Source organism: Puccinia triticina, chromosome 18A (assembly GCF_026914185.1).
Source record: "Puccinia triticina chromosome 18A, complete sequence".
In the NCBI taxonomy this organism is placed as follows: Eukaryota; Fungi; Basidiomycota; class Pucciniomycetes; order Pucciniales; family Pucciniaceae; genus Puccinia; species Puccinia triticina.
Window position 1 is genome coordinate 135,151 of NC_070575.1, and position 12,959 is coordinate 148,109.

Genomic DNA, 12,959 nt, shown 5'->3' on the forward strand with positions numbered 1-12,959 from the left:
TTTGTCCCAAGAGACCGCTTCAGGAAGTGATCTATATACGCCACGCTAGTAAGTAGATGGACCAAACAGTGCCCAATAATGAGTCCATGCTTATTCTAGCCTCCCCCCCCCCCCCCCCCCCCCCCCCCCCTCACCCACACATACACATACAGTCTTTGAATCTATGAAGTCTTATCAAGAGGCACACAGTAAAATCTTTGTGGATGCCAGTCTGTATCATGAAAGCTACAACGCACATATCAACATGACAACCAGTTTCATCAATCACCTCGACTCAAAAATTGAAGAGGCCAGTAGATCTGGGAGTCAATTTATACATGGGGATCTTGATTTCCCAGACAATATTACACTATAAACAAAAACTTGAGAAACTGCTGTCAGTTGACATGCAAGAACCAGCTTCATACTTTGACCTTTACCCAAGTCCATCCAAATGTTTCCGGCTCAGTTTGGGGATTTTTTTTCTCTTTGGCTGAGTATAATTTACTTCTGAGGCATTTAGGAAAAAAAAAGTATAATTTTACCCACCCTGTTTATTAAATCACTCCCGGGCCAAATTATAATTGTTCATAGTGCATGATCTTTCCTTGTTTCCAAACCGTCTCAAATTTTTGGAATGTTGATTGTCTTTGCAATAGTTTAATACCCACTATTCCATCCAAATCATGTGTGGCATCAGACTCACAAGGTAGTAAAATATGATCAAAGATAAATTGAATAAGGAGAGAGGGACAAATGCTTTTGTTGTGCGGAGATGAATGAACAGCTTATATAGAGGAAATCAGAAAATGGGCAGGAAGGTGGAGAACTTAGAAGTAAAGGATGGTGATGAAAGGATCAATCAAAGCTTAGGAGAGGTGCAAGAGTTGAGGCGCTTGATTTTTTGATGCCACCAATACCAAAGTTAGTGATTTGAATTAGGGATCTTGAGTGATTGTTGGTTCAAATTGACTTCAAAATACAGCCCAACCAAGTCCTCCTTCAAGCAGATCAGAACCCAGCGTTTATTCAAAAAACCCTTCTTCTGTTTTGTGATACATATTTACATACACGGCCGGTTTGTTTGTGCTGTGCCGCAGTCGGGAGCTCGTGGTTCCAGGATCGGAACTTCCAACTCGGAGACCGTGTGGGCCCGAGCAGACACCGGGCACTCCCATCGAGCAACCACCTCAGCAGCAGCAGCAGCCCCTCATCACACCCCCACCTCCTCAACATGGTGGAAACAACACCGATAGCAGGGCCATCGATACCCCGCTCACTCCTTCTCAGCGGCAGCCAATCCAAAAACCAAACTGTAAGCATGCTGTGCCGCTTTCAAACAGACTGCATGACTGACATCACACCATCTTCATCAACAGCTGATCACCAACAACCCTGCACCGACGACGACGGGCACGCAGTCTAAGAAACTCGAACAGACTAACCACCAACTCCAGTCTGACCACAACAGCAAGCCCAGTTCTCCACCCATCAACCACCTCGTTCGGATTCGTCTGGCCGACCATCTACTCGCTGCACCCGGCGTCTCGTTCGCTCGATCCCTCTCGGCCTACTCTTCAGCCTATGGGACCATCAGAACCTCATCCCCGATCATCCGCAAGAACCCCAAACGCTCATCTTCCTCATCCTCAAGCTCACCGCCCCCTTCCCAACAAGACTCACTACCCACCTCCTCAAACCACCCACAAGCCACCCCTCAGTCTCCAACTCACTCTCGATCAAAATCACTCTCCAGCTCCACCGAAACCCCACCCACTCTGCCACAAGAACATCCAGCTCAACTCTCAGCCGACTCCCATCCGCCGAATCCTCATCAGTCCCACTCAACCCCCACACCGTCCATCACCCCAACACAGCCCCCCTCTTCTGCTCAGGTCGACCCATCACCTAGTCTAACCACTCCTTCTCCTCAACCACCCCCGTCCAATAAACCCAAATCTTGGGCCGATCTCCTACGCCGTCCCGAAAGCTCGGCAAAACCTACAAACTCGAAGAACACCCCCTCCAACTCATCTCGTCCATCGCCCAACTCGAGAGCAATCGGGACCTCAGCCGAAATTATTAAACCAGTCGATCTCAATCAACCCTTACCTCTGTCCCAAAAATTGGCTCTCCTCAGAGTCACCAATCAGCCGTACCATTTGATCCCCCGAGGACTCGTCAACAACGGCAATATCTGTTTTGCCAATGCCGTCAGTCACTTCATTAACTTTTCCAATCGACCTGCCTTTTCCTTTTTTTTAAACATAGAGCTTGACTGATCAACCGTTATAAACAGATCTTGCAAGTCCTTGTTCACTGCCCACCTTTCTTCAGCCTTCTCAATCACATCGGACGAATCGTTGCACACGACTTCAAGTCTCAAACCCCTCTACTCGATGCCATGATCGCCTTTCTTCACGAATTTCAAACAGTCGAACCAACAGATCTACAACCGATACTGGACTCGACCGGCCAACTCCAAAAATACCAGCTTCCCGCTTCTTCAGCCACCCATCTCCGTCAAGGCGATCCGTTCATAGCGGAATCAGTCTGGATGGCAACCAAAGATAATTCTCGGTTCGATGCGATGAGAGTAAGTTGATCGTTTTCTTTTCTTTTTCAAAAGCAACCAAATCACTTGTTCCGGCCGGATCAATTGACGCTTCTAACTTTCTCAGCGTGGTCAACAAGAAGATGCCCAAGAGTTCTTGTGCTTTTTCCTCGATTCAATACACGAAGAACTCCTGTTCTTAACTAGCAAGCACGATTCCACGATCCGGTCCAAACTACAAAAATCCAAAACAAAAACCTCCGATCCGTTGCCCCATCTGAGTACGAATGAGGCCTTGAACTCGGGGGAGTGGCTCGAGGTTGGAGCAAAAGGCCAAGCTGCGGTAACAAGATCAGTGAGTCGCATCTTGTTTAATCTCAATCGACTCATCTTCGACAATATATATTCTAACTAAAACCTTGACTTGAATCTTTCACGATTTGATTCCCAGATGGACGCATGTCCTTCCCCACTTACCGAACTATTTGACCTCAAGACTCGCTCGGTCCTTCATCGCTCTGGTCAAAAGGATTCGGTGACGTTCGAACCGACGAATATGCTGCAACTCTCGATCGAACATCCCTCGATCACCACGATCGAGCAAGCATTGGCCCATTTCTCGTCGCCCGAGGTGATTTCAGATATGATATCCAAGAACGGCCAACGGGTCTCTGCCACCAAGCAAGTTTACATCGAGAGCTTTCCGCCCGTCTTAGTCTTACACCTCAAGCGATTCAATTACAACAACAAGGATGGAACGGTGCACAAGAGTAATAAGCAGATTCGCTTTGGCACCGAGTTGAAAATCCCTCAGCTCGTCATGCCGCCCGCTCAACGAGGCTCACAAAATAGCCAAGATGGCCATGTCAACTTCAAGCTCTTCGCAGGTAATTTCGATGTGTTCTTATTGACGATGGTGATTGTTTTCGATCGAATAGCTAATTGTCCGTGACCATTATTTGCCCGAATACCCAGTTGTCTATCATCACGGGCCCCACGCTTCAGGAGGACACTATACAGTACTGATTCGTCAGCCAGTGATCGATCATTGGATTTATATCGATGACACTCAGATCACGTCGATCGCCAATCCCAACATCATGCTGAGTTCTACGGGCGAAAGTGGAATGGACAGCCACATCCACTCTTCATCATCGTCTACCATCGGATCGACCGATCAGGCCAATCAGGGCCCAGACGGCGCCCGCTCCTCGGGTGCTAATGGCCACCAGAATCACATCAATGGTAGCAGCAATGGCGCTGGGAAGGGCAATCAAAACATCAAGACTCCTTATTTGTTATTCTACACCCGTGGATAAAATCTTAAATCGCCAGCAGATTTTATAATTATGATTTCTTTCTAATGAGCAAAAACTAGATAATGATATTCGGTCGTCTTCCTAGTTGTACCTTTTTTTACTGGCTTTTCCGAAATAGACTCCAATGTTCTTTCCTCTCTTCTGATTATTTTGTGAAGCAAAAAATAATACTCACAACATTATGTCTCAATTAGTCAGCTCATGCAGCTTGTCCTTTTCACCCTTCACTGCTGTTGTGTAGGATGATTTGCCAACCATTCTTTCCTGATTTGCGCTCCTCGAGTCTGAAGACTCATCACATTGTCCTTGCTTGTTATTCTTATTCTGATTATGGCTGTTACTTTTTTTTCTCTCTCTCTCTCAACCATCTCTTGGTTTCTTTTATATCTCAGATCTGGTTGTATATAACTAGCTGGTCTGAAGTAATCATTCAAAACACTCTGCACTAGCTGTGTACATTCAGAGGCTTGCATGGTTGTGGTTTTGAGTTGTTGGTGTTCTTCTTGAGTCCATTTTGGATCTCGATGGATGCATACACCCAGCTTGCCGGTCCCAATTTCTCTGCCCACTTTTTCAAGCCAACCACTTCACGATGGCCATCTCAGCCATTGCTGCCCGAAGACTCCAACAGCAACAACAGCCACAGCCAACCAGCCCAGACTCAGCCCCCCCGTCCCCAGCCAGCCAGCCATCATCCCCCACAGCAGCAGCAGCAGCAGCGGACGAAGAAGAAGAAGAAGAAGAACACGAGCACAGCGCAAGAAAAAAATACAATCGCTACTTCGCAGCCCCAACCAACTCAAAACCAACCATCACCCAGAAAGCAACACCATCAACCCCATCATCAGCCCAGGAGAGACCGACTAACACTGCCTCAAAGAGCCCCAAACGCCGCAATTCATCCATCCGCTCAGGCTTTATCGACTCAGAATGCGTTTCCCACTGGACGCCGATCAGCGATCGACCCAACCAAAACTATCTCCAAACACTCGACCAGAATCAAAGCCCTCTCTGGATAATCGGCTTATCCACCGGACAAGTCAGTCCCCAGCCTGTTGTTGATCTATCGTTTCATTTTTTCCAGTTGACTGACTTCGTTTTTTTTTTTTTCTCTGCATAGAACTTGATCCCCCATGGAACGCTCCAACTCCAAGTTCTTTCCGGCGCCATAGAGCTCATGGGCTCGGAGATCATCGGACCTACTCCAGAGCCTATCAGTCTGTTTGCTCCCCCAAGTCATCCCCTCCCGATCATCACCCCCAAGACGATCCCGACACCCATCAACCATTCAACCACCAACAAGCACCTGCTTCCATTCGACCCAACTCAATTTGAAGCGGTCATCCAGCTGCAAGATCTTCATTGCGGCATTCAAGCCTTAGACGAACTGTGGTCATCCAACGATCACAAACGTCCCATCTGGAAATCCCCAACCAACCCTCTCTCAATCCATGGCCAGACTTGGTCCATTGTCCTATCCCCCACACCCGATCTGTCTCATCTCAGACTCCCGGCTAGCTGGACATCCGCCCTCTCGAGCTTACCATCGACTACTAGTCAGGTCTCGGGCCCAAGATCGGAGATCTTTTTTATCGAAGGCCCCAAAAGCACCGGCAAATCAACCTTTTCAACCCTGCTTATCAACACCCTCTTAAACTCATTCAAAACCGTCGCCCTCCTCGATCTCGATCCTGGCCAACCCCTTCTCACACCACCAACCCTGCTATCCCTTCACATCTTGAACTCGCCGATCCTCGGACCCTCGTTCTGTAGACTGGCTGCACCCCACCAACCATCTTCCCATTCGATCTACATCGGGCATACCACCCCTAAAGATTGTCCAACTCGGTACATCGACGCTAGCATCGAGCTCTTTAACATTTATACCAACCTCCAGTCTGATCATCTCTCAGCCAGTCTCTCGACCAACAAACGAAGGCGGCGGTGCCAGAACGGCCAGACCATCGGAACCTTAACTCAGTCTGATCACTCCAAGCGAACCGACCAAATACCCTTGGTGATCAACACCATGGGCTGGACCAGAGGACTTGGCCAAGATATCCTCAATCAACTCCTTCAAACCATCCAGCCTGCTCAAACCTTCAGCTTCAGTGAACGTCCCTTGCTAGCCGATCTACAGTCATCATCATCATCATCATCAGAGGAATATGCTATGCTCGAGCCCATCGGTCCCACACCTCTCTCTTTGCGTCTCACTCCGGCGGATTGTCGAGTCCTCGCAATCGTTTCCTACATGCACTCAACTCCACCCCCCCTTGGGAATTTTTTTATCAACCAGTGGGAGTTCCAACACCCCTTATGGACTCGACGACCCTTCGAGGTTCGACCGGATCGGATCCAGCTACCCGACCACCCGGACTTCAACCACGACCATCTCGGACACGTCGTGAATGGCGGACTGATCGGCTTGGTCGATCGCAGCCAAGGCTCATGGATCGGCTTCGGCCTCGTCCGGGCCATCGACCCCACTCGACGGACGATCCATCTCTTGACCCCGGCCTATCCGACCGCCGAACAGAGCAATCGGTCCAAATACGAGTTCGTCAAGTACTCCGAACCTGAACTCCCTGTGATCTGTTCCCTGAGCGATGATGGCCCCGTCCCGTATCTCGAGAAAGATTCGCTCGGGAATCATACTGCTGCTTCATTGACCATCGGCTCTGAGAAGAAGAGAGTTAGGAGGAACGTTCAGAGACGCTCTCAAATCATGCGCTAAATTCTTTTTAATCCATGCATATCTATACGAGAAGCAGAGCTACATATTTGGATAAAACTCAGACACTGTGCCACATAATTTGCCCACGTCATCGCCACACATCGACACTTCAGTGCACGCTTTGCCACAAGAACAGTGCTCTGTAGCTTCTTCACTGTTTTTTTTCTTTTTCTTTTTTTCTTGAGCAATCAACAGAGGTTTTTTTTTGTTATGTCCCCCACAATTTCCTTGAAGTGTGATACAATAGCGAACAATTGATTGGGTCTCCCTCATGAGGGGCTGAGCAAAGGCTGGCCACAAGAAAAAAAAAGAATGGAACTGTAGCTGTGAAGAATCTATTTACGTACATGAGCTTTGCACCAGTGTTTGTTGAGGGAGCAGACCCATCAGGATCCAGGCGAAATTTGATGGCCTGGGGGGATCAGACAGAAGAGACCCCAGGGAAGGCTAATGCCATGGCTTGTTGAAACTTGGTTTTTGGAAGAGGTGTTGTAGATTATCACACTTGCCTATCCATGGGATATGTTAGCTTTTGCTTTTGTAAAACACTCCGCAAGTAACTCTGACGTGGGAGCTAAGAATTGTTTCTTCAAGAAGTTGTATGTTGTTTGGATTTGGCAGTTTTAAGTTAGGCCACTTTGCGCCCAGCCACGATGGCCTGTGAGGCAGGCTATACTGTCTGGCTGGCCAAGACAGTCGGTGCTTTCAACTTGATGGGATAGATTTGTCTCCATCAGGAAGTTGTTCTGGTGGTGTGAGTCTGTGCCTGCTGTGTCTGATGTTGTAGTTTTGGACTTTTACAATGTAGTTTCTGCCCCCTCCGCTCCTTATGGCTGCTCCTCCGCCGTACTCGCCTCAACTCAACCCAGCCCACTCCACTCCACTCAACCACCCGCCAACATCCATCCAAGTTCAACCCATCTGCGACTGCTCACATCGATCGATGATCAATCACCCAAACTCATCCAAGAATACCAACTCACCATCACCAGCCCAACAGCTCAACTCCAAACCAGCCAGACTAAGCCAGAACCAGCGCAGAGCAAACGATCAACAGACCTTCTCCCATGTTCGTCGTCTTCCATCTCCACTTGATTTCGATTGATCAACCAAGAACTAAAACAACAAAAGATACATACAACAGCTTCTAGGATTCACCCTACCACCCCGATCGGCTCAATCCAATCCATCATCCTCTTCCACCCGGCGTCCTGGCAGGAAACAACATGCTCACACTTCTTATTACGACAAGGATCGTATGTCAGCTTCACAACCTATGTAGTCGTCTTGCCCAGCCATGCTTCTAATCACCACCCCCATCTTCTCCTTCTTGCCCAGGATTCGTCCATGCCAAATATCGTTTCATCTTGAAACCCACTGGCGATTACACGGCCCACTTCGCTGACCCGGACATTCGATTCAACTGGCCAGGTCAAACCACCATACATTAAATATCCCAATCACACTCGTCTGACTGATTTGTCCGTTTGATCATCAGACATCCTTCAAGTCATCGTGAACCTTCCAACCAACTTGTCCACAGTCACTGCCCCTCCTGAATCCTCCAATCTCCATCCAGATGTCCCCTCGGAGAAGCACGCCTGCCCGATCTGCTTATCTGAACCGACGGCTGCACGAATGACCAAATGTGGTCACATATTCTGCTATCCATGCATCCTGCATTATCTCGAACTCTCTGATGAAGGCAAGGGACAAGGGCGCAAGTGTCCGGTATGCTGGGAAACTGTCCTCAAGAAAGACTTGAAGAGCGTCAAGTGGTTCGACTGCAGTACAACAGACGCGCCCAGTGACATTCCAGACTCGGCTTCGGATCTAATCACCTTCCGGCTCATCGAACGTCCGAACCTCACCACCCTCGCCCTCCCTCGTTCTCCCACTTGGCTTTCCCCTGCTGTTCCCACTCACCATTCCCCTTGGCAGTTTACTCCTGACGCTCTCACCTTCGCCAAATTCATGCTGGCGTCCCCCGATTACATGACGAGCGAACTCAACGGAGACTTGGAAGAGCTCCATAACGAATTGCTATTGCTCTCCAAGTGGTCGACCTCTCCAGATGGCTCGGATGACTTGGGCACGGTCTTCATTCGGACCGCAGAGGCCAAAGTTAGAGAGCAGATCGAGAAGGTCGTTCTATTGAAGACGACCTTTGTTATGACTGAGAGGAAGCGAGCCATGCGGAAAATAGCCCAAGCCATCGGTGAGGCCAACGGAGGTCCAGATCTTGTCGATCAACTCCAAGTCGTTACCTCTACCGACGAAGAACAGTCGACGCCTATCCCAGTGACCTTGGAAAGCCTGATCTCTCAGAACCTTGATCGGCCGGCCGTGCTCCCCCCAAATCAACTCGAGCACACCTTGCCTACTACTCCTGGTGCTTTCAGCAGTACCAAGATCGAGGATCTTAAAGCTCCAGAACCGCGCCTACCCAGATCGGAGTTCATCTCGTCAACCGGGCCCAAGACCCGGAAGAACGTCAATCCACCTGAACCAACCTCGGCTACTTATCGGTTTTACCAAGCCGCATCAGGAGAACAGATCTACTTATCTGCGCTTGACATCCGTGTTCTTCTTACCAAGTTTGGGTCATTCGATTGTTTCCCGAGCTCTATCACACTGAAAGTAGAAGCTTGGAGTGAGGTGAGGGTATCGGACGACTTGCGACGGCGATGCCGATATCTTTCGCATCTACCCACCGGAAGCGAAGTTCGAATGGTCGAAGTGGATTTGGATGAATATCTTGGAGACGACTGTTCGCTAGTCGAAGCAGTTCGAAAGAGGCGGGCGAAGAGACGCGAGAAGACGAAAAAGGAAGACAAAGCGAAGACAAAGAGTGAACTGGTCGACCAATCGAGCGCGAATAGCTTCACCACCAGGTCGCTCCCTGATTGGGTCGCCCCGGTTGGCGTGAAAGATCATCCACTAGATGGACCGATCGATCATCATCTCTCTTTAGCGGAAACGATGGCGTCAGACGTCTTGCCCAGAGAAAGTTCTCAGAGACCGGCGGGATCTGACGGGCAGCCCAGTGGATCAAGAACGGTTTGGGGTACTTACATCCCATCAAATGCGACCAGCTCGAGTGTCCCAGCGGAAGAAGTGACGGACCAGGATGACATATGGGCTAAACACGAGCGTTATCTCGTCTCGAACAGAGCCAAGCCTGGTGTCCGAGCCGAATTAAATACGGAGGATCTCGACGATAGTGATGGCGATCAGGAAGGCGGTGAAGGCGGTAAGAAAAAGGCCGGGCCTCGCCAAAAGGGTAAACAGAAAAATCGAAAGCATGTCAACAAGGTCGTCATCAATCTCAGCGGCGGTACTGGTGGTAGAAGATTCTGAGCTTTCTTTCACCTTCTCTTGTCATCTTCATCGTTCTTCAAATCATCATTGGTTTTCCTGTGCTCTTCTATACCTATATGGCACTCAATCTTAAAGACAGAAACACCAAAAAAAAATGTGAGTAAAAGAAAATAAGAAGAAAAAAAATGATTGAAAGAGTTTTGTTCATTTGCATGTCAGTTTTTACGCAAGGGGATGTGTTTCCCACCAGCATGATTGTTTCTACTTCTTTTTCCTTCACTCCGAATTGATCTCCTTCGGTCCTATCACCTAATCTGTTTCCACAATTTCTTTCGCTTCATATCTATTGTTTTTTTGTTTTTTTTTTTGCCTTGAAAGCATTCTTACACATAAGCACCATCTCTTTTCTTTTTTCAATCAGTGAATTTATGTAGTATGTACATGGTAGTTAGTGACATGTCTGGTTGACTTGAGTTGTATAATTGAGCCATGATTCATTCTTTGATCAAGTATATAAGTAGTAAACAAGTATTCTGCATCATGACTTTCTGTTCTTTGAGTTTACATAGCAGACAGTGGCTGGATAGAAAAAGTTGGCCAGCCCAAACTGAACACAGTCCCTCTGAGGCAGGAGGGACTTGGCTGCAAGTGGTGATCTTATTTCCCATTTTTTTCATCACATGAAAGCTCTCCATTTGGTGGAGGGAACCACACAAGTTTCATTATCTGGTTTCTTCTTTGTGTAATCAAAGCAACAAGCCATCCAACTTCCTCCTAAGAGCAACTCCACCTTGGGAGCTTTCCAAGGTGCTGAATGTCTACCATTTTTAGCTCACAAGTTGATGCAGCCTGCTTTGGCATCCACCACATGGGAGGTATCCTGAGAGCTAAACTCAGCTTTCACCAAGCCCCAAGTGCCCCTACTCAAGGAGGTGGATGGGTGTTTGGGGGTGTGAGTGTTTGGAGTGGTGAGATGTCAACAAAAATTGAGGTGTCACAGGAGCTACTGGGGAGTTCAGGTTTTGCTATGTTTGGCACCACCTGAGCTCCCAAGGCTCCTATACACCGCCAGAATAATTGGTGCTGAGGTTATACAAGTTGAACTGGGATGCACTCAACCAATTTAAACTTGGTTGATCTCAACTGATGAAATATAAATCCAAGGGCCCCCCCTTGGGTTTATATTTACTTGGTTGAGATCAACCCATTTTAAATTGGCTGATTGCATCCCAGTTAACCTGGGATGACTGCAACCCAGTCAAATATGCTGGCAGTGCTACAGCCATACCAAAAAAGGCTTGGATGCTGTTATGAGCCGTAGCGCGGGCTCTGCAGCGCAGACTCACATGTACATAGACTACACGTACATGTCACGGACCATACTCAAGGTTCAAGAGGCTGGAGATCCAAGCCTCTTCCTCATCCTGCAATCTACCATCTTGGATCCAGAACCCCCAGAACCCCAGAACCCAGCCCCCATCTTCCTCTCCACAGAACAGACCTTAACAGATGCTTTGGAGAGATTTTACACTGGGAATTCCTATGGGATTTTCTAACCTTGAATGCGATAAAGTGACAAAGTTTGACATTTTGATATATGCAGGATGCCTATATTGAAAGAAGACAAGCTCAATCAGAGACTTCTGGTTTGTTTTCCCGGATTTTGATTCCTGAATCAGAATCCTTGACCAATTTTCAACCTGGACTCCTAATCATATGAACACATGCAGGTGTCATGGTGCCGGTCCCCCCAGCAGCCAGCATTGTGTTTTTCTACCAAACGGCTTGGCTGGTAGCATCCCATAAGCATGAGTGGTGCAGTCGCTCTGAGGGGGAAGAGTGATTGAATCCATCAAGTGCCTTTGACATGTTCTTATACTTGCAAGTTTAGACCTGAAACATAATTTTCAGTCATCTTAGCTGATCTCAGATTTGTAATTGACCTGCCTGCAAGTGTCAGTGGATGATGAGATTAAAAGTGTTCTCCAAGCATTTTTGCTTTTGAGGCACACAGACAACCAGGAATGAGGCGCTGAGGGAAAGGGAAATTATGAAGATGAAGCTATGCTTCTTATCTATCATTTTGTGTAACTGTTATAATTAGAATCTGCTCAAGACATATAAGATTTGATCCCATGGTAAAAAAGGGTAACATTAGAGCAAAATTAGCACTCCAGCAACAGTACACTTGTATTAATTGGCAAAAGCATCACTCATAGGTTTGAGTCCTGTAGTGCACAACTTAAATTTTGGTTTCTGATAGTCACGCACAATACAAAAAAAAGTCTGAGGTGGGGGTATAATAACTAATTCAAAAAAAAAAAAAAAACACTCACATAAACTTGATTTCCTGCCACACCAGCTTTCACCACTTAGCCCTCCTGCAGAGGGCCCTTCAGGCCCCCCATGGAGGTAATTGGATCAGTTTTTGGTCAACTCCTGTACATAAACCACCGCCAGTGCTACCAGATCCCGATTTGGTGATACACGGTGTACTCTATACCTGGCCACTGATTCTCACTGTTCATCTGTTGACCATCTAGTCTAAATTTTGCCAAAATTGACTTACAAAGGAAAAGCACACTTTCCCAGAAATTCTGGTTTCAACAATACTGTGCAGGTGAATAGTTTTGGGCAGAGAGCTTGTGATGATGGATGTTTTCATCCAGAAGAGAGGAAAAGAGACTATATAGACTATCTACACAGACTGTGACATGTGTCATGGTTGAGCACTGTGAGTATGTCACAACATATGTTGTGCTTTGAAGAAAACTAAATTGACAGTGAAATCCAAAATTGGTGTTTCTGGCAATGGTATGTCCAGGCCTTAGTCGTGGCTTCTCTCTCTCCTGCCTTACCTGGCAGAGATCCCATACCACATTATCTGCTCCAATTAAATAAAAAAAGACATTGTTTAATGGACTGGGATACTTGTTTTCAGAGATAGGCCTGGTTATGAAGCAATTGATTTACCTTGAAGAACAAAATATGACCTCACATGGGCCAGATTTTAAGCTGCAATTTTGCGTGTGATAAATATTGTTACCAA

The 12,959-nt window shown here is 47.5% G+C and overlaps 3 protein-coding genes across 3 annotated transcripts; all 3 read left to right on the forward strand.

Moving 5' to 3' along the window:
* Nucleotides 1-1,213: 1,213 nt before the first annotated feature.
* Nucleotides 1,214-3,852, forward strand: PtA15_18A11 (uncharacterized protein; the record flags this gene model as incomplete). The annotated part of the gene is made up of 6 exons (XM_053164628.1): nucleotides 1,214-1,294; nucleotides 1,359-2,192; nucleotides 2,279-2,575; nucleotides 2,661-2,888; nucleotides 2,985-3,420; nucleotides 3,509-3,852. The coding sequence occupies 6 exons, from the start codon at nucleotides 1,214-1,216 to the stop codon at nucleotides 3,850-3,852; spliced, it is 2,220 nt and encodes a 739-aa protein (XP_053028511.1).
* Nucleotides 3,853-4,033: 181 nt separating this feature from the next.
* On the forward strand, nucleotides 4,034-6,589 carry PtA15_18A12 (uncharacterized protein; the record flags this gene model as incomplete). Its single annotated transcript, XM_053164638.1, has 3 exons — nucleotides 4,034-4,045; nucleotides 4,673-4,891; nucleotides 4,973-6,589. The coding sequence occupies 3 exons, from the start codon at nucleotides 4,034-4,036 to the stop codon at nucleotides 6,587-6,589; spliced, it is 1,848 nt and encodes a 615-aa protein (XP_053028512.1).
* Nucleotides 6,590-7,532: 943 nt separating this feature from the next.
* On the forward strand, nucleotides 7,533-9,949 carry PtA15_18A13 (uncharacterized protein; the record flags this gene model as incomplete). Its single annotated transcript, XM_053164649.1, has 5 exons — nucleotides 7,533-7,658; nucleotides 7,734-7,845; nucleotides 7,928-8,020; nucleotides 8,088-9,359; nucleotides 9,522-9,949. 5 exons carry the CDS (start codon nucleotides 7,533-7,535, stop codon nucleotides 9,947-9,949), a joined length of 2,031 nt encoding a protein of 676 aa, XP_053028513.1.
* Between the last annotated feature and the right edge of the window lie 3,010 nt (nucleotides 9,950-12,959).